Below are 24,386 nucleotides of genomic sequence, written 5' to 3'. Positions count from 1 at the left end.
GCATGTGATCGCGGAGGCCAATGGGGTCTACAGCCGCGGGCATGCGGGGCGGATAGTCTGCGATCCGGCCGCCAGGCGATGCTTTGGAGGCGGGTCGCTCGTTGTCCCCATGCATTGGATTGGGACTCGGTTTCCTTCAGGAGGCGCGGAGCCTCAGCCCAAAGGCTCTCAGGAGGAGTGTGTGTCTCTGTAGATCTTTCACGATCCACTTGCAGTTGGTCCGGGAAGTCTTAACTTGGAAGGAAGCCCCTTCGCGCGCAGACTTGTTCTCGAGGAAAGAACGCGCAGCCTGAGGTTTACCACCATCGACCGTGCATAGTTGGACAGCAGAAAGTTGAAAATACCAACCATTACTTTCCATTAAAGTATAGTTTATGGTCCATGAACTACATTGTATCGGTCCTTTATCAGTAAGGAAGCAACGTTTAATTGGTTTAAAAAGCTCGACTTAAAAAGCTTCCCCAGTTAATCAAGGAAGAATGAACTCTACAAGCAGGGATAAAAGTGCTCATAAAAATTCCAGCTGGCAAACACCATCGTGGAAAGAGACACTCCCTGCTTTCAGAAAGAGAACACCTTTTATGATGCATAAAATATGGCAGCAAGTTTGCCTCGGAATTCATACACATATTAGTATTTACTCAGCTAATAATTTGTTTTCTCTGTAATACTACCCCTGCATACATAACAACTCTAGCACTGCCAGCAGCATGTACATTTCTGTACACCCACACCCGATATGTGGGTTTGCTTGAGCAACAAAATAACACCTGAAGTTATTTCATTGTGTTAGCATTACCTAGACCAGCAAGCGTGGCCACCAGGCAGGGATGATGGAAGGTGTACTTTCAGTAACACCTGGAGGGCCAAAGGTTCCTCACAGAGAAAATGGTATGAATACAATAAATTAGTGCCAAATTGGATTAGTCTATTACTCATGAAATGGGAGGGTAGCAAGGCAGGGTGAAGGCGAAGTGTGGCAGAGGTAAAACTCAAAGCAGTCCAGGATAAAGGCACTTTTTTAAAAAGCAGAAACTCCACTTTATTTTGTAATCAAAATACTAAGTACCAAGTAGCCTGGCAAAGTAAGCTTTCTTTAGGTACAAAATCAAAATCTGTGACTCAGATATTTTAAAATTATAACCAAGATTTTTCTTTCCGGTAAACCTGTTGTATAATACTGTAATAATAATGTTTTCTTCCTTTGGTATTTTGCAGTGAGTTTGCCATGACAACAAAGCAACTATCCCTTCACTGGCTGGAGTCACACAACTCCCACTTCATTAGGAAATAGCTTTGGCAGGGGTAGCAGTTGCCAGTGGGCAGAATGTCATGTAAATGCCACATTTCCATTAACTGTCAGAAATTCAGCACTTTCATTATTTTTTGTTGGTTAAGGCTCTTTGGTGTAGCAGCCTAGCATCAAGAAAACTATATTCTTGTCCCAATACACAACTTTGGATGTTCCAGCCTTTCATGCTGATAACAGATTCAACCTGGTACAGTAATACCTCCGTGAACGTCTGCCTCGTCTAACGTCCACTTTGGCGAACGTCTGCAGGAAACCCAGAAGTACCAGAATGGGTTACTTCCAGGTTTGCCACTCGCACATGTGCAAAAACGCAGACACGGCGCTTCGCCTTGCGTCCTTTTCAGCTAGCGGCTGGGGCTCCGGAATGGATCCTGGTAGCAAAACAAGGTATGACTGTACTTGATCAATCCATTCACTAACCTAAAGCTGTATTTTAAACCCATTTTTTCAGCAGGCTTAAAATGATTCCTCCTGGAAAGAAGTTATAGCAGCAATAAACTATGAACAAAATATTCAATTTCTACATCATCTGTTCTCAACAACAAACAGATCTTGGCGTTTGAGATGGGTCGTGTGTGCCCATCTTTCTGCAGGTTCAATACACCCTTTTCAATCTACCCTTTTCACACTGAAGCCTGGATAGATGGTTACCAAGTTCCTCACTTTCTACTTCACAATGCTCTCTCCTCCTCTCTTATATACATCTTTATTACTAGTTTAATCAGTTCTTTATGAATGATTTAATGCACCTCAGATGGATTCAGAGATATGTAACCCACCACTTTAGATGAGATAGGAACTTTAAGAATGCATACATAGAAAGGGACTGCTGGTGGGATGTTAGTCAGCCAATTGCATGTTGAGGCAGATTTTTTAAAAGTACGCTTGCAGTTATATCCAGGGAGGTAGGGAAAACAGCAGCAAGAGGCAACAAATGCTCTTTGTTAAGTTTGCAGTTAACTGCTTGTTAAGTTGGCAATTCCATGTGTATTCATAAACCTTAGAACAAGTACATGCATTGCACCAAGAGCATAACACATCTGGGCTACATGACTGAACATTCTTCCATATTATAAAGTTCCCATCTGTGTAAAGAAAGAGGCATAGGTTTCTTGCCAAGATCTTAAATGTTCTAATTGGAGGTGTGACGTTTTATTTTGAAACATGAGGGGCATTCAAAAACTCTTCCTCTACCTACATTCCATAACTTGTACAGATCAGTTTAGTCATAACAACTAACCAGTGAAGGATCTCAATATTTTTGATCAAGTCAGATCCACAAGATAGATGGAAAGAATCCAAATGCTGCAATACAGCCACACACCTATAAGAATGCAGCTGATCTCAGACAGTTTATTTCTAGGAATTAAGGCACACGAGTATGAAAATCCACACTTTGGAATATATAGTAAGTATGTGCGTAAAGAACAGAGACATACAAAAACAGTTTAAAAGGTGCATTTGAATGGGAACATTTTAACCCATTAAAACAGGCACTGTGAAAGGCCATTTTACTGATGTAGGTTATAGCCCCCCTGCCCCAGTTAGACATTTGTAGAACTAATAAAGGCTTTTAAGACCAGACTCCTTGGTAGCAGCTGTACTTATAAGGCTTTTGAGGGTAAATGCATCAAGGCTTTTTAGAACTCCCAACATTGTACTCCTGCTTCTTTGGGGGTCCTTTCTAAACCAGAACAGTTCAGAGTACTGAAGAATTTCAGAGCATCTTTATCCAGACCAATTTAAATGTTTCTACACATACGCTGACATAGTGGCTCCTCAGTCTTGTGCATGTCCACAATTGCACTAATATTTTTTTGCATAAGCTGCAGTACACAGTAGCCAGAGTGATTCCTATGACTATGGTATCTAGAAAAAGTGCTGCTGCAAAAATCACAGAAATGATTGTCAGCTGTAACCATGTACTACTCCATTCACATACTTCCTCATGAAATTGCAGGCTACAAGCTGAAGAGATGGTGCATTTACTGGCATGTGATTGCAAGCATGAACTAGCCCTGGAACTGCAATTATGTCACTGCTGAGAACTCACAGTTGGAAGGACCAGCTATTTGGTAGCCTGCCCAAAATCTTAACCAATTGCAAATAAAAAGGAAGTGTGTGCCAAACACAGACATTTTCTTCAAAGAACTTTCCTGGCAAGAGAAATACTTTGATTTCTTGGTGCAGGAAACACGCTCCACTTGGCATCAAATAGGAAGTATAATATATTGAAGGAGCTTTGGAAAATCCCACCCTATAGCAGCTTTCATGGATGTGGAATCTTAGTCCTTGGGTCCCATCATTTTGCCTTCATTGCGTGATACAGTTATCTCCCATATCCTGTGCATATCTGTCAGAAATAGCAGTCCGTAAATCTTCAATCTCTTTGCGCAATTGTTTTACATCCTCCAGCTTCTTCGCTATCATGCCCGGTTTCTGTAAGTCATCCTTTTCTTTAACTGAACAGTGCACAGCTGTGATATTGGAGAACAAAGATAGATGAGTGAGGTAATATTCAGGGATTGCAGATATCCCATTTAAGGCTAGAAACAGATTTATCCCCCCCCCCTTTTAAAGCACATTCTAGCTCTCACTATTATTAATACACATTTGGGTATGTCTCCAAATGGTTAAGAAAGTATACTGAGAAGTGTTGAATGTCAATGGTCTAGTGATTCTGAAACGGTATTTCAAGTGAAGCAAACATAACTGAATAATTTTGATGACAGCAAAACAATTTACAAGATATCCTCAGCATAAAACCCCAAGCTGCCAAAATGGGGGCACCATGACACTCTTTTCCTACAGACTTTTCCTAGTGCCCCCCAATATTCTCCATAACCTTTGTCATTAGGAGGCAAGGGTGGAGGAAGTGAGCTACCCTCTCCTGCGTTTCTTTTTTCAGTTCCATAGGCTTTTCAAGGCTTCAAGCAGCACCCAAGCAGCTAAAGAGGGGGGGCTCGGGAGAAAAATTAGGGTGCTGGAGTCAGGAGGGAGAGAGGAGTGCCAGGGAGAGCATGTGGGTGCACGCACCACATGTAAAATGGATCCTCTTGAAATTGCATAACGTTTTTTCAGTTCCTCACAGATCATATGTCCATTTAATGAGCCATAAGATTCATGGATCCATTGTTTTCCAGCACTGCCATGGTGCAAACACATGGATCTAAGGCTTATGGATCATCATTTTTTTTCAAGAGATCCCCTTAAAGTCACCATTGTGTGTATGATTAAAATTTGTGATTTGTACCCATATTTAAGCAGTGCTGGCAAGCAGCTGGTATGTAATTTTTACTACACAGGCTACCAATGTAAGCTTTACTTTGAATATGCTTTTTGAGAGCTCTGTGTAAGTAAAATCAGGCAAATTTATGAGGCTGTTTCAGTTCTACTGGATCTCAGTTTTACATAGACCTTACAAAAAAGCAAGGAATTTGTTTGTGCTCCTCTGTCCATTGTGGGAGCAGAATGACCCAGGGGAGTGAGGAGACACGACTAAGCCCACAAAACTATCTCAAAACGCCAAATATGCCCACAGACCTAGAAAGTGTTGGCAACCCTTGTGCTATCAACAGGCAACCAATAAAACAGGAGAAGCATTACATCTTCAGAGCCCCAAAGAAAGAACATTCATCTACTACTAGCTGCTGAAAAAACTTAGTTTTACTTACTGCAAATCCCCAACAATAATGACAAGTTGGGATCCTTTCCTTGAGCCCTTTGAGTTACAACACTATAGACAGACTGAAGGTCCTGCAGGCAGCTGGCTAGCTCTCTATGCAGCTCTTGAATAAGGTGGGCTGTTTCATCAGACAGTAGCTGACCCGGCTCAATCTGCCGGAGGTGCTCCTGAAGAGTCAGATTTTTTTCCATCAGTTCCTGGTTCTGTACAGAAAGCTAAAAAGGAATGGGGAAGAGAAGCTGGAGCATTAAAGAAGATCTCTATCAGCCCCTAGTGTGAGACTGCAATTCTACAGTATGTCTTTTATTTTGGAAATCTTCAGATTGGCAGCAGCACCCACTTTCTAATGTCGTCATAAAATATCAGAGGTCACTGTGTGATCTCAATTCTAACCATAATTACTGGGGAGGTGGGAATAAAAGAGATACTAGATCCTGAGCTACTTGATACTATGATTTTGTAACCAAAAGCCGCCACAAGCTACAAATTGCTGTACGGCCCTAGGAGTACCAAAAACACTAAACACTATTTCTATATGGGTATAACAAACCAAAGGGAAGGAGGATTCAAATAAGGCTACAAATCTGAGAAGTAGAACACAGACCTATTAGGCAATCAAGGTGCTCTAAAGCAAAAAAGGGAGGGAGGGACTAGGAATGGAGATAATAATAATAATAATAATAATAATAATAATAATAATAATAATAATAATAATTTATTATTTGTACCCTGCCCATCTGGCTGGGTTTCCCCAGCCACTCTGGGCGGCTTCCAACAAAGATGAAAAATACACTAAAATGTCACATATTAAAAACTTCCCTGAACAGGGCTGCCTTCAGATGTCTTCTGAGATCCTACTACATAGTAGTTTGGCTGGTTAATCTGTTTAACGGATGCCAATATTTAAAAGGGAGACTACCTCTTTCACTGCTATGCGCAGCTGTTGCATTACATTCTCCTGCCTCAGTGCTTCCACTTTGAGAGCTTGACCTGTGTCTTCCTCCTGAGCAATCCGATTCTCTAGATCCTGGAAAACAAGAACAAACAAATTCTGATTATCCTGTTGATGATTTGGATACATGAACCATATATCCAATCCTTCAATTTGAACTCACCTTTACTTCTGAAGATAACCGATTCATCTTCTTCTTCTGATTATCCACAATCTGAAAAAGATGAAAACCTTCCCATGTATTTATTAGCACCCTTAGATGTACTCTTAGCAAAATAATAAAAATTGAATGTTTATTGCTTTAACAAATGCATTTATGAGCACTGCACTACTGTGTATGACCCCATATTTGCAATTAGAGAGACTACATTCTGATCTTACTCTCAACCCCAAATTGTTTGTGGACTGTTCAGAAGAGATTATTTGTCCTGAAATATAACTCTTCACAGCAATACATCACTAATTCAGGATCACACTTGCAGGAAGTACTAGATTGTTGAGCTTAAGATCTTCATGATTTAAACTCTTCCCTCTTCAGATGCTTATCTGTAACCGTGATTCCTCACGTGGTCATCTGTGCAGTCACATACGAGTTCTGCGCTGGGGTCAGGCAATATATCAATATATTGTCTTATATCGATATAAAGAACAAATTGTGATAACCATTTGTTTAAACAAATTATCTGACAATATATCGTGAATCGTATGTGTGCTTGTGTGCAATAGTCAAAAAGCACAACATTGCATAACTCAGGAAGCCAATGCTTCTTCCTGTCCTGTGCAGCCATTACTATTGGTAACTCTGCCTCAGATGCTCTTTTGTGCCTCCGGTAGCAGCAGCAGCAGCAGGCTGATGCAAAAATCGCTTTTTGAGAAATTGTGTGTGAACTGCAGGGTAACTCTCTGCCTTAGCTCTCCGTCTCCCCTGCCTGCCTCCTCAACAGCAGGCAAAAATCATCCTTGGAGGTATCATGTGTGCGAGTGAGTGGGCAGCCTAACGTCGCCTGACTGCTCTGTCTCCTGAGCAGGTGGAGCTCAACAGCCTGCAAGCGGGAACTTCCTTAGAGACGCCAGTCTCTTGCTGAAAGGCAGGCACCGGGCTGGTAGGTGGCTTAGGTAGAAGGCATGGCTTCTGGAATCTGGGGCCCATTTCCTCCTCCTGTTCTCACATAAAAATATAAACTGGGGTAATAGTAAAAAAGAAAAACAAAAACACGCTGCTCTGGCCACTTCCCTCTTTTCCCCATCTGCATGTGCTTCTTGTTGGTTTGTGTGTATGCTCAATTGTCTCTGTCTCTCCCTCATTATGCTCCTCATTTTCTCCTCCAGACCCTCTCCCTAACCTAGAACTCCTCTAAATCCTCCTCTTGCCCCTTTGGTTTCTCACAAATTTGTTCTTACTAATAACAAATTAATATATGAACATTAATATATTCTCCAGAAATTTGTAATGATAAAGTTGAAGCACGCTATCATTGAGTAAATCTTCATATAATTAAATGCATCAAATTTTCCTTGCAAAAAAAAATATGTTTGTTTAATAATATTTTATTTTGTAAAATTTTATCAATTCTTTCTGGTTTGGCCTGGTTTATAAAAGAAATGCAAATTCCCCTGGCATTAAACTATAAATTTTGTTTAGCAATTTTTTGTTCTGTTAAAATTTATCCATTCCATTGTTTCTATTTTGGCCTGGTTTAGAAAAGAAAATTAACAAACAATCGAACAACTGTGTTGTGAGAGGCATACATTCAACTAAGACTCAATAGTGAAATACCATATTTTTTGCCCCATAGGGCGCACCAGCCCATAGGGCGCACCTAGATTTTTGGGGGGAAAATAAAGAAAAAAAAATTATTTCCCCCCCCAGGCGCAGGGCTGGGGCGGGGGAAGCCCGAGCTTCCCCCGACCCCAGCCCCCAGAACAGGCTGCTATCACAAGCCTAGGGAGCCCGGCGGGAAGTCGCGCCGGTCTCTCCAGGCTTACGGATATCTGCCCAAAGCCTGGGACGTGCTGAGCTTAGCTCGCCCCAGGCTTCGGGGTGCAGGCAGCTCTCCGCAAGCCCTGGGAGAGCTGCGCGACTTCGCGCCAGGCTCTCACGGCTTGCAGATAGCTTCCTGAAGCCTGGAGAGTGAGAGGGGTCGGTGCGCAGCGACCCCTCTCGCTCTCCAGGCTTCAGCGAAAGCCTGCATTTGCCCCATAGGACGCATACACATTTCCCCTTCATTTTTGGAGGGGAAAAAGTGCGTCCTATAGGACAAAAAATACGGTATATTTGAATATCTAAAAGTGTGACTGTGATTGTGAATTGGTTTTTTTTCTTGTTTAGTAATGTAATCAATTTTTCAGTAAACATTATCTCACCATACCTTTGATATCTATGCTACTGAATTACTTCTACAGCTTTAATTTTAGAGACAATGTGCTAATTAAACATTATCTGTACAGTAGTACTATAACATAACAGTTTTAACAACATGCTAAAGGTAAGTAAAAATTTATCAGTTTTAGAGTTAGACCCGTATGTACTAGAAGTTGCCAGGGCATTACCATATTCACCTCTACGTAGTTCCAACCTTATTTCAAACATCATGATCTATCAAAATATTGTGATGCTTTGCTGGTGATATTGTGATATTGAAAACCAGATATCGCTCAGCCCTATTCTGTGCCTGAATAAAACAATTTTTGGAGCTTTCTAGAACTAGACAATACTAATTTTGATGGGAAGCCTGCTCCCAACCCTCACAGTGCATATCCTGGAGACATGGCTCCTGCCTTCCTGCTCAGTTCCTAACACACTGTTGCAGGGACTATACAAGTACTCAAGTGACAGCAGGTCCTAATGGCATTTGCAGTGAGGAAGAAGGGTGCAAGTACACAATGACGCCTCAGTGAATGACAATCCAAGCTGTTTTGTTATTCTTTGTTATCTCTGTGCAGTTTCACAAATAGGAGAATAGCAAGGTTGCCTACCTAGAGGTAGGGGTGTGATGTTAATCACTGAGCTTGGCACAACCTATCTAAAAGAGCTGTCTATCTTAGCAGATACAGAACCCATATGTGGGACTGCACAAAGAATATGATCCAACTGCCAGAGAATATGAGATCCCCAATAACCACCAATTCCCCACTGGGAGTAGGTTACCTTCCTAAGGAGATCACATTCATTTTGCAGAGAATCTTTTTCTTGTTTCTCTTTCTTCAACTCCTGGGCAGTGTCGTCTGTTGCTGAATTCTTCCCACGCTGCATTTTATCTTGTAAACTAAGAAACAAGATGCCAATGCTAAATGGAATGACCTCAACAAGTTCACCCCTTGAAGATGGATTTCATAATACTCAATCTGAACTACAGCCACCCCTTGATCCCATATTGACAGAGTAGAAATCCTACTCTGCTCCAAAAGCATACACTTTAAGTAACAAAAAACACATTTTAAAGACATTCTTAAGTCATAGTCACATTTGTGTTAAGGAGACAAGGCCACATTTTTCTGTGAAAGAACGAAAAAGCCAAACATTGTGTTGTAGCTCTTCCCTACCCCTCATCCAACATGGGAAGAAATTGACAACCTTACATAATCAGCATGGCAAGTTCCCTAAACTTGTTCACCCTGTCTCCACTGGATCTCAGGAGAGGCAGCAGGCCTCGAAGCCTGCTTCAACTAGACTGTCCTGTCAACTCCCCAAATACAAGGCATTGTGGGAAGAATTCTGATTATTTATGTTATTATATTGGTGATTGTGATTGTGTCAATGGATTTTGATGGCAATTGTGATTCACATTGGAAGGATTTGTATCCCTAGAGACAGAATATAAACAGCTACAATTTTTAAAAAAAGATATCCCAAGCAAGGACACTCAGTTGATGGGGAACGGATTCATGGGCAGGAGGAAGGACTGTGTCCCCCCACCCCCACTGTAAACTGCCTTTACTGTTAATCATTCAAAACACACCCCTCTTCCACACAACTGGGTAGTTTAAACAAAATGGATCTGCCTCCATCACATGCTACTAATGTTTTAAAAGCAGCCCAAAGCCCAGTGCCAAATTATCTCCTCTTGATTCTGAAGCCAGAAAACCATAATTTGGAAGACAAAACTGATATGACACACTTTTAATAGCAAGCTCACTACATGCCTATAGCCAACTATTTTATCTATCTATCTATTGCATTTATATACTGCCTTTATGCCAAGGCACCCAAGGCAGATTTGGCCAATACCCATATACTCAGCTCCTGTGGTGTCTGCTCCTCCATTGTCCATTTTTCTCTCTTAAGCATCACACTAACTCCAGAGTCCACTCTTTGCCCCCAAGCTCCGTTACTCACTTTTATAGTTTTAAAAACTGAATGTTGTGCATCTACACAGCAAGCTGAACACGATCTCTTTCCCACTCGACCGCTACTCTACAGCTATTCCCACCTCTTGCCCCCACCCTCATTCCCGAGGCTTGTACTATCATATTGTCTCTCACTGCATCCCTGATAGAAATGCATTATAGGGAAGTTCCACCACAAGCACTATACAATATAAGACTTTGAGACCACACCAAATAACATTCTCTTATTTCGTTCTGTTTCTTCACTCACAGTTCCCAAGAGCATTACCTGCGCATGGTAGAAAGCAGTTCCATTTCTTTGTGTTTCTGCATTTCTAGGTGCAGCTCCTTCTCTCTACAACTGGCACGAACATCTGCAAGCTCTTTCTCAAGAGCAGTCAATGATTCCTGCAAAGCTGTAGTTGCCTGCTGAGATTCTTTTAACTAAAAAAGTAGAGAGAGAGAGAGAGAGAGCACACTTCAGAACCAATAGAATTCTTTCCTAGCAGTTTTTCTTTCACGCAAAGCATATGTCTCCTACATCTTCTTCCAAGAAATTTGAATAGATCAGAATATTTCACTTCCTGAAAACAGATTGCCATTCCATCCAGCCATGCACACTCAGTTAGATGCAAAGACCTGGCACAAGTGCACCTGTATCCAGGAGATACCAATATACCTGATGGTGGAGTTTCTTATGATCTTCCAACATTGGAAGGTCAGCAACGTAACGCTCCAGAGTCTCAATTCTCTGCTGCTTTTCACGGTTCTGCTCAAATTCTTTTTGGCACTTCTTTTTCAGGTGCTCAATATGTTTATCTCTTGCCTTTACCTGCACAAACAAAGAACAAAAGTAGGGGCTTTCTTAGAGGACTTTTTTCACTCATTGAGTGAGTGCATGTATCAGCTTTGAGGGGCAAACACTATTTTAACCTACAAGCACAAATAAAATATACATTAGAGACTTCATTCAAGCAGAGTACTTCAAGACAGAATGGGCCATCACACAGGCTAATCTCACTCCAGGCTACACAAAAGCAGCAACATGATGTCAGGGGATAACTTGTGTCAGCTAAGTAAAAAAAAATATTCTCCTTAAGACATGCTGATGAAGAATGCAACACATTTTACATGCAGAGCACAGTTAAAGCTTCATATTGAAAAATTGTAGGATTTGGATGCTCAGAGAAACCCAGTCCAGTACTGGTGCCACCGTTTTAGAAAAATCTTGATGTGCTCAGCTTTCTGCCCATTGCATTTAATTATGTAGAATCTTCAACGCTGATGTGGGGTTTTGGTGGAGAGGAATTCTGATGCCCCAGAGAGCAAAATTGTTTAACATGTTTATTTTATCTATATTTAGTAAATAAACTTTGAATTTGCTAAGCTTGCCTAATAAATGTATTGCAATTAGCATTCATTCATTGTTACTAATGAAACAGTACTACAGTGGTACCTCAGGTTAAGTACTTAATTTGTTCCGGAGGTCCGTACATAACCTCAAACTGTTCTTAACCTGAAGCACCACTTTAGCTAATGGGGCCTCCTGCTGCTGCTGCGCCGCCGCTGCACGATTTCTGTTCTCATCCTGAAGCAAAGTTCTTAACCCGAGGTAATATTTCTGGGTTAGCAGAGTCTGTAACCTGAAGGGTATGTAACCTGAAGGGTATGTAACCCAAGGTACCACTGTATTTCTAACTCACATTACTGATCTTCAACACAGAAACCAATTTCCAAAAGCAATGCTACATGATGCAAGATCAGCAAGCAAGAACTGTATCAAGACTCCAGGTTTAGATGTCAGAAGAGCCAAGCACTAGGTTTATTTTGCTCCAGAGTCAATCCTTCAATATAAACTCAAGTGCAAGAAGCTGTTGTACTCTTGCCTTAACTCCAAATTCATGAGGGGGAGGATTCTGTATACCAACATTCCTTGCATATTTTGTGATAGTTTATTCTTACTACCTGCAATGTCCATAATCAGAAGCAAAACACTGCATATACCATGTGCCCATGTACTGTTTTCCTTTTGTAACCAAGTATCTTAGTGGAAACCAGGAGATAACTATTGTATTAATAGAAACAGCTCACCCTTTCATCTTGTTTCTTCAGCTCCACTGTATGCTTCTGTATAGTCTCCTTATGGGCCTCCTGGATCTGTTTTACACTTGCTTCTAAAGCAGCCAGTTTTCTCTCCAATTCAATCTTTTCCTTAGTAAGAGATTCTGTTTTTTCAGTAAACTGAGCTCGTAAGAATATGTTTTCCCTCTGCATTTCCTGCAAAAAAAGACCAATGGTATGGTGGATACTGTCAGATCCAGAGCTTCAGAAGATCCTGAAATGGTAGATGACTAGTATGGCATTTCCCTAATCCAACCTTCTTCACCCAAGCATTATTTCTGCAGCTCTTACTTCAGAAAAATGAAGCAAATAGAATCTTCAATCCACACCAGCCATGAATTGATGGTACTTACCTGCATTCTGAGCAGATACAAATCCCCATAAGCAGCAGGATGGCTCAGGAGGGCATTGTGGACTTGCAGCTCACTTTCTCGTACTTTCTGCTCCAGCTGTGAAATGTGTTGCCTTTGCCTTCAAAAAAGGAATAACCCCAACACACATATTTACATTTGCCAAGTCAGATATTCAGAAAGCAAGAAGTTTTATTCAGTAGGATGGACTTTATACAAGTTTTTAAATAGCATTTACCAATGCCTGCTTATGATCTAAAGACAGGAAGCAAAGGTGGGGGAGGGAGAGTAATGGAAAGGGAAAAGGTAACTGGGGATGAGGCTACCTCCCATTGTCATCCCTCAATTTAAACAATAAATATGTGTTGTCTGAAAGTGAGACAAAACATGAGCCCAGGTTTGAATATAACACTAAACCAAGTCACAGCTTAGTGTGACAACTTAAATGCCAGAACCCCCATGTTTGCTCATTCATGCTAAACCATAGTATGGCTTAGTGTTACATGTTCATTACATGCTAACTGAGCGACAGTCTCAGACTTGATAGTTGGAAATCTAAAATATTATTTCCATTTCCTACCTGTCAATGAGGATTTCTTTCTCCCTGAGCAGGTTCTCATTTGAATTTACAATACCAACCCACTGGGCTGGATCAACAGTGTGCAGTGAAGTACTGCTCCCCAAGGGATGGTAGCAAGGAGCTTTGTTTTGCAGCTGGAATCATGAGGGTCAGACAGAAATAAGGCATTAGGTTCAGCTCAGACACAACTTTTAAGAGGCTATTCGCTTCCATGCACCAATACATAGAAGACTCATCTTACACCCAGCTATTCCAGACACACATCAAAACACTATGAAAAAAATAGCTCCATAAAGAACTGCACTCAATAATTTTAGATCACTCTCTGTGTTACAGAGGAATGATACACTGGACCAACCATGAAAGTTCCCTTTCTTCAGGGAATGGAGGGGATTTGCTCTAAGTCACTAAACAATGATGGTTTCATCTCACTAGGAGAGTGTGGATTTTTTGACAAAGTTTTCAAAAAGGCAAAATGAATCACAGTCATTTTGCTAACTGTTACTTGTCTGCAATTTTTTCCATACACAGTCAAAAAGAACTCATGATTTATAGCAACAACATTTGGAAAAACAAGGCTGGAATATGCACTTTGGAGAATCCCTAAACCCCTTTAAAACCAGATACAACAAATACAGGACTTCTCCCTATGCATACCCATGGGCTGCCCATTTTTTCAGGAACTTCTCCTTTAAAAATGGCACAGTGCCACCTCTCCCTGTAAACTAAAGCACCACATGGACAATACTAATGATTATCAATTCCACCCTCATTAATCGTTAGTCAAGGAAGCATATTACCTTGTACTCTTTCACCAGACAAATCCATACAACAGCAATGGTCACTGACAACTGTATATTTTATTTCTATTAAACCACTATCATAGAGATTAAAGCAGAAAACAATTTAGAGGAGAAAGACTCACACTTAAATAGAAAGTGGAAACATATATATTTCAGAAAAATAAACATGCAATGGAATAACTCTGTTTATATGCAACTGTGAATAAGGGCTAAAAGTGCTATTCAACTTTATACTCTTGTTGTGTCCACACACTCTCTTAAACTAAAGCAGATTGTTTCAAAAAGACCTTCTACCTGAATCTGCTCCAATTGCAGGCGAACACGGTCCAAGTGCTGATTCCAGGCACTAAGTGCACAATTCTCATGCTGATGTAGTGTGCAAGTTTCCTGCTTCCACAGCTGAGACTGAGCAGCTGTTGGGCTGGGGTACATAGTAGCAGGATTAAGCCTCAAGGGTACCTGCTTTTCACAGACTCTGTTGGTTTCTGTTGCTGGTTTAACATCTAGCAGCACTTTGCATGGGTCTTTTTCTAGGCCAGTAACAGCAGTATCTGAATTACACATTTGAAGCTGGGACCAAGGACCAGCAGACTGCTTATCCAGAAGAGGAGATTGGTTAAATGTGAGTTCAGCAGCCAATCTAATGGGTTTCTGAGCACATTCCACACTTGTTTGGTCAGGAGCAACGAAAGAGGATTGGTTACAGCCATTTTCCACTGACGTTTGATAAAGATGAACAGGGTTCCTGTGAAACACCTGGGAGTGCCTCAGAGTATCAGGATCATGGTTGGACATCAGCCCTCCTGTGCTACTTGAAGAGACTGGCAGAGAGGAAGTCAGGGTGGTCCGAAGTATGCTTGATTCACCCACTGAACAAGAAGACCTATCTAGCATGGAAGGCATGACATGAGCTGTAGGGATAGCCACTTGGGTTTTGATGGGCTGAAATGAAGAACCGTCACTGGAACTGCAGAATGCTGGGAAAAGAAAAACAACTGGTAGATTAGGCTCAAAACATTATACTTTAGAGAAGTGTAGCTTATCTGTACACTACGCAGCTAGGCACCTCACACATTGCAGCAGAGCTACTACAGTATATGATAAAAAGGAAAAGCCATTTTCTTATAAACAATAGCTATATTTCCTAGCTTATTTACATCAGCCTCTGGAGACAATTCAAATGTGAATATGCAACCAGACTAACTTTCATTTGATCAAATGAGATCTTAAAAGAAAAGTGGAACTTTCTAGCTGCTCATAAAAAACGTATTGAAGTGTGGCTTTATAAAATGCTAACACTTACTCAGGACCGAGGAGCTGAGCTCTTGATTACATTCCCAACCCACAGCACTGCAATTCTCATTTGCTGCTGGACATGTCAAGTGAAGTTGGCGACTACCCTAAAGCAGCAGTAGATTGGAACACCTCCTAGAAAAGTGAAGCAATTGCTGCCCTGTTTGGCATTAGCTTCCCCCCAAAATAAGCTTTGATTCTCCCCAACAGCTGTACAGAATAAGGCTGTATGAATGCTGAAAATACTGACGCAGAAGTACCAGATCTGACTAGATGTAAGTGTGAAGTTATTCTTAGCAACTCTCAGGTTTCAGTACAGGAAAAACAACAGCAGTTCAACCAAACAGCAAGGCACCATACTGACTAACAATATTTATTCCTCTCCATATTCTTGGGTACCTTTGCATGAATTTAAGTCAGCAAAAATACAATTTAAAAGTTTGTCTCTCTGGGATACAGCTTCTTTCCTGTTGATCTCATATTGCCACATGTTTGCAATACCCAAATGCTGCTATGAAGGGGAATGCAGGGCCCTAGTTTGATTATCACAGGATTGATGCTATGCATGGCATGGTTAAGCATCTACTGACAAGATGCCAATATGAAATATGTCAGAAGAATTGGTCAGCTGATAACTCCTCCAAGAACTGAAGTTTGATTATGCAAGAGCTAGACACATTTCAAAAACAGGAGGGCAACACAGTGTTGCTTAGTATTTATTAAGCCAATCATACGAAGATGTGATGGCTATATACTAATCAGAATACTGGCACTAGGAAACAAATTCTATTAAGAGCAGAACAGAGCATGACTCTGCATGTATGCGATCCCACATCAGATTTCTAGAATTTCTTATTTGCAGAATGCAGAAGTGCTGGGAAAGTTATTTAAGACACCCTGGAAAACTAAAAGCACACATGCTGTCTCTTAAATTAGGGGCATCTGGATGTGCCCAGAGAATATTTGCATAGGAAAATTCACATCTCAGCTAAGCCACTCACCTTGGTGGCCTACTTCGCACATGGCATTTACCCATCAAGAGTGTAGAATGGTGTTGGGAGGCAATGCACATATGCAGGCTATGCAACATCTCCATAAGAACTCCTTATGAGAGATGAAAAGAGGGAAGTAGACTAGGGGCACAGCTACAGATGTGGATGACAGGGAAAGAGAAGGCACCCACAGTAGCCAGGAAAAGATGGAGCAAGTCATATCCTTTCTCCCACCTGAACACCCCCAGGCACCTCATGAACAAGTGCTTGCTCTCCTTACCGGGACACTGGTTAACAGGTCTTTAGTTCAGTGCCAGCAATTTGGATCTTGAAGTGGTGAGGCAAGTGCTTGCTTCCTTACCAAGGGAGTCTGAGTACCAAGGGAGTCTGAGTTTGTAGGATGCAGTTACAGCAGGACACTCTGAAATGTATTTAGGGTGTAGTCTACCTTCTAAACCAAGGAGACAACTTCATATAATGCAAAAAAGAAATGGACACTGTATATGTGACAGGGTACCAACAAATTACTTTTCAATTGATACGTATATAAACAGCAAAATAGATGTTTCATTAACATCACACATAGCATGCACTAAGCAAATGCCTTCCCCCACATCCCATACTAATGTATATCTGTGTAGGGAAAGTTTTATATGCAAAGTTGCCCACTGCTAAGATAAGCTAAAGGGCATATCAAGTTTCCTTATATGGTACACAGTCACATCATGGATAATTTTTCTACAGTCAGAAGTCCTCAAAGCCATTAGCTCTGTAACCAACTGTAACCTTTGAAATTTCCTAAAATGGAAACAAATTTCAATTCAAAGGAACTTAAAAGACCATGTGCAGCAAGAAGCTGATCTCTTTCCTGGTTGACAAAGTCTCAGAAAAGGGAGATAAAAAGACAACCAGACTGTGGAGGCCTATTTATTTATTTTCAAAATCTGGATCCATTCTTCAGCTAATATACTCAGAGCAGCAAAAAACAACTTATTAAAATAGAATAAAATAATATATTAATAAAACAGAGAGTGGAGGCAAAACCAGCAATTAATATCAGCCAGTTTATAGCCTGCAAGTCCTGGACAACAGAGAACACATGTCACCAGAAGAAAAAAACAAAAACAAATTTGGTGCCAGGATAATTTTCTAGGAAAAATTCTTCAAATGGAGGTTATCACCAGTTGCCTAGCCTCTCAAGGTAGGAGTAGTACTCAGAGAAATTAACATTAACTATCAGACAGACATGTGTAGGAGAAAGCAATTCTTCAATGAGTCAGATCACACATATTTAGGGTTTTACAGGCAACAGCCAGCACTTCGAATTATGTTCAGAAAACAGGCTACTAGCAAGTGGAGTAGTTTTAAAAATGGCAACATCTGATCCTTGCAGCCAATCCAAGGCAGTTTCTGAACAGTCTTCAAGTGAGTCCCACATACAACACACTGCAACAGTCCAATAGTCAGGACTGAACTTCAGTTTATTGGTCCTCATTCAGTTCATTACCAATCCTAAATACAGATTCAGTTCTGCCACAGTAACCCGGAATGTATTGGAACTTAAAAATGGAAACTTACCATCAGTTCTGTTCGAGGAGGAGGTCTCAGTTAGAGTGTCCCCAAAGGCAGCCATGCTTGGAACTATGACCAAAGTATCTATCTGGAATTTAAGATAAATACCAAATTTACAAGACTGTATCTAGCCAATCACTCTTCTAATCTTACATAAAGCTTTATATCTAGAAGAATTCCTAAACCAAGTATAAGGAACACATCCTATTCCACAACCTATAGACAGATCTCCAGAGTATATTCTCATTCTCTTGTGTATGGTATAAAGATATCACTACAGTATGTGTACAAGGTACAGTGGTGCCTCGCAAGACGAAATTAATCCGTTCCGTGAGGCTCTTCGTATAGCGGTTTTTTCGTCTTGCGAAGCAAGCCCATTGACAGCTTAGCGGATTAGCGCTATTAGCGGTTTAGCGGCTTTTAGCGGATCAGCTGATAAGCGGCTTAGGGCTTAGGAAAAGGGGGGGGGAGGGAAAAAACCCTGCAGGAACTCGCAAGGCATTTTTGTCTTGCGAAGCAAGCCCATAGGGAAATTCGTTTTGCGAAGCGCCTCCAAAACGGAAAACCCTTTCGTCTAGTGGGTTTTCCGTCTTGCGAGGTGTTCGTCTTGCGGGGCACCACTGTATACAGACAAACAGGCAGGCTCTGGAAAAAAATTCAATGGTAATATGCTATGAAGAGAGAAAGGGTGTAAGATCAGGCTTAATTCTTGTATGTTGAGTTAGTCACACTCCCTCCCCCACTTCACCCTTCTAAGGTATTATGTACTGTAATATATATATATATATATATATATATATATATATATATATATATATATTTTTGCTGTAAGTCACTTGCAGACCTTCAGGTGATAAGTGACTAAGTCTAATAAATGAAAGAATACATAACACAATCCTTTTAATTCTGATTCAATGGCTAGAATACACACCTAATGGCTTTCACATTCATTTCCAACATTCAATAGTGGCAAGAGTTCAACAGTTCTCTGTGGGGCATATTCATGCAAAATCTGGAGCAATGCCTTTGAGCCTCTCTCATACGACTTGTGTCATGTTTGATATATAGAAGATCATCCATATTTTTGCCAAAACATGTTTTATTTTCACATTTTAAAAGCACATGTATAATATTTTTATCCTGTTCCCTGACCTGGGAAGTTTTTAAAAAAACAAACCTTTGCATTACCAATGCTGTGCATGTTTATTTGAAAGTCCTGTTAAATTTCATAGGACCTAATCCCAAATGTGTGAATAGGATTACAGCCATTGTGCATATTAAGAGGGTAGGAGTCATGTAGCACACTTAAATTGCCTGTCACCTAATGCATCTGCCAAAATTAAGTTCTGGGTTTGCCAAAATAAAGAATGCCACATTTCTTTTTATCTCTGCTCTTTACCTGAGCAAGAACTTGTGGTTTCATTTGAAGTGTGTAGGAAAGAACAGGTTTACAGGGTAGGCGTTGTTTTTTTCAAAGAAATGGGGGCAGCAGCCATTTTTTCCTTCTCCATCCTTAAACCCCAAGTGTGTAAGCAAGTATCTCAGCATCTGTGAGGGACTCAGCTTGTAATCTCCATTTTAGACATTAACTACAAGCAGATCTTAAAGTGAACATCCAGAGTAGTTACCCCTATTTTGTGTAACATCCTGCCCAATCAAAATTTCTATAGATCTCAAAAGATTTCCATTTTTGTGGCATTTTGGTTGGACGCAATAAAGGCATTACCCAACCTTAGCCTCTAAATATATATTGCTTCTAATTGCGGCTCCAATTCTACATGTTTGGAACGTACCTGGAAATAAGTCCTACTGCACTCAGCTGGACTCACGTCTTCAGTGCAAACGCCAAGAAATGCACCTTAAGGCATAGGTTCCCTGTACTGTGATCTGTGGCCCACCAGTGGCCTACAAGCTTCGTTCATGTAGTCCATGGCATGTCCACATTAAATATTCATTTCGATTTTCAATTGTATTTTTATTGCTTCTATGTCTTGCATTATATTACAATTTGAGTTCTATGGAATGCAAATTGCAACACAATAAAATACAATATAAAACAAAAGAATGAATAAAAATACAACTAAAAAGCATTCAACATCTAGCAGAGCACATTGTAATTACTACAATGGGCAGAAGAATCATTAAGCGGTCTATCCATTTAGATGGAGTTCACTTTCAAGTAAGCCTGGTTTTAAGTTTCTAGCCCATGACTTATTTAGAATCCTCTCAATCCGCATCATGTGTACATGAAGAGCATCTTTCCTTCAAAGAGCCACCAAGGGGGGGGGGGGAATCCAGCAATGGTGTTTTAGGGGGGAGTTATGAGTGTATTTTAAGGCTAAATAGTGCCTATCTGAGGGCACAGAAGGACACCCATCTCCTCACTACCTCTCCCTCCATCCCGGTTTCGTTTAAAGCCGTGGTTGTTTATACCATACCGAAGAATATACAATATTTCAGGGCTTCTGAGCGGCGAATTAAACGGGGTCAGGGCTAAACCCACAAAGAGGAAAGTTATTTATCATTATTATTTTACCTCTAGCGTACAAATGACGGGTCCGCGAACAAACGTCCCTTTGAGCGAGTGCTGAGGTAAAACACATCCGTTCACAACTCGGATAAGAGCAGACGACGACAAAATCTCCCCACACAACTCCGGGAAAGCGGAGCCTTAGACCTCCCGCCGCTCACTGCGCACGCGCAACGACCGTTGCACGTGGGTGAAAAGAAAAAGGCTCACGACGCTCCACCTTCTCCATTGTTGCCACGCCCCCTCCCTCGTAGAGTGACCGTTGAAGGCCCGCGCCCTCGGCCGCGGGGCGGCGCCGCGCCTCTTTTCTCTGCCAGTTGGCAAGGGAGGAGTTTCCCTTTCCCTTCCTATTGGTTCACAGCCTCCGAATGTAATTGGCCAGCGAGCACCCAATGAATGTTTTTTTCGGACTCAAGTCCCCTCTCCTCGAATATTCAATTTCTCGTAAGAAAAAAATTGTCCCTTCTCGAGAACCGTAGTGAGGGCAGAGGTAGTGGAGGAGAGGGCGGAAATACCTGAAGCCTCATTCCATCAAAACGGGGTTTCTATCGTCAGTTGTACTGTACAACCAGCAACTTTTAATTCATCCCTAAATTTGACCATTACAGCTGTTCACGGCAGGTCTCTGTAACCTGACCAGCAGAAGTCTAACTATGTCTATTCAGAAGTAAGCCCTACTGAATTCAATGGCACTTACTCCCAGGTAAATAGGAGCCACCATTAATAATAAAATAATGTTCATCTATAGTTGCTATATGTATGTGTCATTAATAAATTAGAGTACTGCGTTTTTGAGAAGTACTTCCCCTTTTCCATTTCTCTTGAAGAGCAACAAAAAAACCCACTCAAATCTACAGTTGAGCAATAGTTTTCGTTTGTCCTAATAAAAGTATTGCCCGACTGTGGATTTTGGATTTCTCTTAAATGTTTGATTTACTGCGTAAATCTCCTTTGCACATTTATCTGAGAATGTTTGTTTCAAAAACCAAGAAAATTGCATATTATATAATTACCTGCATATATATAAACCTTGATTTACTTACCGGTATGTTTTGGTTAGGGTTGGACTAGATGACCCTTGGGTCTCTTCCAACTCTACAATGCTATGATTCTTTATAATGCTTTCTGTGTATTGCTGCCGTACCTTTGAAAAGAAAAGAAATCCCATTCTTTATGTTGCTAATAACATTAATGTCATCCAGCTCATGGATGTTATCTGCTTTAAATCTAGTGGACAGGTTAGATCAGAGACAGCCCAGGCAGCATAGCCAGTGGTCAGGACTGGGAGAGTTGCAGTCCAGCCCCATGTGAAGGATACCACATTGGCCAAATCCGAGCTGAGGTTATTTTTTAAAAAGTTTTTTTATTAAAGTTTGAAAAGAAAAACAAAAAAGAAGCAATATACAAATGTTAACATCAAACGCCAAGCATTTTAGTTTTTTACATAAAAACTAAAGAAGGGAAAAAATGAAAAAGAAAAGACTTGTGGGTCTATGACTATCAGCTTTATAGACTTATGCAAAGCCCTTGCTCCGTAATAGAATTCCAACTCTTCTCCTTTCCATAAGCCAACCTTTTTTCAGTCTTCGTACTAAAGCTCATTTTCCTTTTTGTGCAAAAAGACCACAAGGGGTTTCTAATTATTAATCAACAATGATTTTTCTCCAATTAAACACATCAACTTGGCCATCTCAGCCAAAGCCATTGATTCCAATAACCATTCTTCCATAGTCGGTAGTGGTGCCCGCACTGTGGAACGCCCTCCCATCAGATGTCAAAGAGATAAACTACCTTACATTTAGAAGACATCTGAAGGCAGCCCTGTCCAGGGAAGTTTTTAATGTGTGACATTTTAATGTATTTTTAATTTTTGTTGGAAGCTGCCCAGAGTGGGCGGGATACAAAATTATTATTATTATTAATATTATTATTATTATATTATTATTATTATTATCTTCCATCTTTATGCATATAAAAATCTCGCCACAGTGAGCATATATTGAAATAGTATTCCATATTCTTTTTCTGGTTATATATCATCCATTAGTCCCAACAGGAAGAGTTCTTGTTTCAGCTGAATATTAATTTTCAAAATCCTCTTTTTCAATTTGTGTATTTGTATCAAGTATTTTTTAGCTTTTTGAACATACACCAAGCATGATAAAGTGTCCCTTTGTGTTCTTGACATTTTCAACAAACATTTGGAATATTTTTATACATTCTAAATAATTTCTCAGGAGTTAAATACCAATGGTACATCATTTTGTAAAAATTCTATTTTAGAACATAGCACAGTACGTATTTTAACCCTTTTACCTATATGTATATGTTCCCACTTTTCCATCTGTATAACTAACACTTTTTGCTCATTTAATCCTGCATTATTTAACTAGTTCTTCTTACATTTCAAATTTCAACAAACATTTGAACATTTTTTATATAACATGTTCATCATCCTTATACAATTGCTTCTCAGAATCCATCTTGCTTTGTTCCATACCTCAAGTCTTTTTTCCCAACTTAAGTCTCTCTGCTGATTGTAAATGAGAAAAACCACTGAAAATTTTAACCTTCCACTGTTACTTGTTCCCTTGTTTTAATTTTACAATCTCCTTGATTCCACCGTGGGTTAGGTTATAAATGTAAGCATAATCATTCAAGATTAATTGTTGTGCATGCTGCTGGTGTGTTGCTTATTAATGATTAAAGGCCTTCATTATGACTGGCCATGAATAGGGTCCAGAAATAGAAGGATCATTAATATGTAACTCAATGGAGTTGGTTTGTCTCATTTGTGCTATGACGCTTGCCCTCTAGGAAGTGAGCTGCTTTCCCAGTTGTTTGTAATTTTGCTTTGAAAGAGATGAAGCTGATGTGGCTACTAAAATTATAAAAGCAACAGTTTGGATTCTGATACTAGACCAAAATTAGGGAGACAAGCAAGTCTGGTTTAAGCTCTCATATAGGAAGGACGGACATTTTAAGTGGATTATGGCAACCAGCACCATGGTGCTAGGACTGGTGGTTGCACCCATGGGATGGGTTCTGATGCTGGCAGCTACAGTAACCCCAGAATGGCGGGAGTTCCCCAAAAGACCTGGCTTCCCTCAAGATGTCTTCTTCAGTGACGGCCTTTGGGAGAGCTGTATGGAGATGACCAGCATACAAGACAAGGTATGCCAACCGGTTCCAGAGGAGATGGCTATCTCCTGGCCTGTTCAGATGGTGAGGGCCCTGACTATCATCTCTCTGCTTGGTGGCTTCCTGAGTTATGTTCTTACCCATGTGGGGACACGTTGGTGGTCTGAACATCCAAACTACTGCCTTACAGGAGGCTCTGGGCTCCTGCTCCTGCTCTCTGGAGCCTTATACCTCTATGCAACATCCTATATGGCATACAGAGTCCTATCTAACATTGCAAACACAGAGACCCCAGATATGGACAAATTCCATCTTGGAACATGTGTCTATCTAGGTTGGAGTGGAGGAGCAGCCAAGACCTTTGCTGGGATGTGCCTGGCTACAACTTTCCAAAGGAATCATGACAACAGCTTAAGGACTCTACCTATGCCCTACTACGTGGATTATTAAGGAACTGAATTTGGTATTTCAGGATAACTGGTGGAACAAAATGGGTTGGTGGGTCTTTTAATCCAACCTTTGTATGTGGTAGCATGCACTCTTTAAAAATATTTGTAGGATGTGGCTCAGTGGTGACTTGCAAATTGAAGATACAAAAGCTTATCAGGAAATGTGTGTTGTGCTTCATGACAGGAAGACTGGGAGATGAACCTGTTAAGGCTGAAGTGGGCAGATCAACAGGTAGGGTGTAATGGACATAATAATATAATGTATCTGCACATTTCAACC

General features: G+C 40.7%; 1 protein-coding gene across 5 annotated transcripts; it reads right to left on the bottom strand.

Annotated features, from left to right (window-relative positions):
• Positions 1 to 2,618: 2,618 nt before the first annotated feature.
• CEP85 (centrosomal protein 85) lies at positions 2,619 to 20,703 on the bottom strand. 5 transcript variants are annotated; one of them, XM_081868925.1, is made up of 13 exons: positions 20,523 to 20,700; positions 17,993 to 18,074; positions 14,424 to 15,106; positions 13,327 to 13,460; positions 12,750 to 12,867; positions 12,367 to 12,552; positions 10,955 to 11,107; positions 10,565 to 10,719; positions 9,098 to 9,215; positions 6,113 to 6,163; positions 5,917 to 6,024; positions 4,987 to 5,212; positions 2,619 to 3,789 (listed from the first exon to the last, which is right to left on the bottom strand). In XM_081868925.1, exons 2-13 carry the CDS (start codon positions 18,045 to 18,047, stop codon positions 3,626 to 3,628), a joined length of 2,151 nt encoding a protein of 716 aa, XP_081725051.1. In that variant the 5' UTR covers positions 18,048 to 18,074; positions 20,523 to 20,700; the 3' UTR covers positions 2,619 to 3,625. The 5 variants fall into 5 exon arrangements, with proteins under 5 accessions (XP_081725051.1, XP_081725055.1, XP_081725052.1 ...); XM_081868929.1 differs by lacking the exon at positions 10,955 to 11,107 and having other exon boundaries at positions 20,523 to 20,703; XM_081868926.1 differs by lacking the exons at positions 17,993 to 18,074; positions 20,523 to 20,700 and adding an exon at positions 15,433 to 15,591.
• Between the last annotated feature and the right edge of the window lie 3,683 nt (positions 20,704 to 24,386).

This window comes from Podarcis erhardii (assembly GCF_964252035.2).
Source record: "Podarcis erhardii genome assembly, chromosome: 7".
Taxonomy (NCBI): Eukaryota; Metazoa; Chordata; class Lepidosauria; order Squamata; family Lacertidae; genus Podarcis; species Podarcis erhardii.
This window is presented reverse-complemented; position numbering and strand designations above follow the sequence as displayed.

Coding starts and splice junctions, on each gene's coding strand:
- CEP85 (XM_081868925.1), bottom strand. CDS start 18,047: ATGGCTGCCTTTGGGGACACTCTAACTGAGACCTCCTCCTCGAACAGA. Junction 6,164..9,097: donor AATGTGATCTCCTTAGGAAG/GTAACCTACTCC, acceptor CATCTTTTTCAG/ATTGTGGATAATCAGAAGAA. Junction 5,213..5,916: donor TGCGCATAGCAGTGAAAGAG/GTAGTCTCCCTT, acceptor ATTCCTTTTTAG/CTTTCTGTACAGAACCAGGA.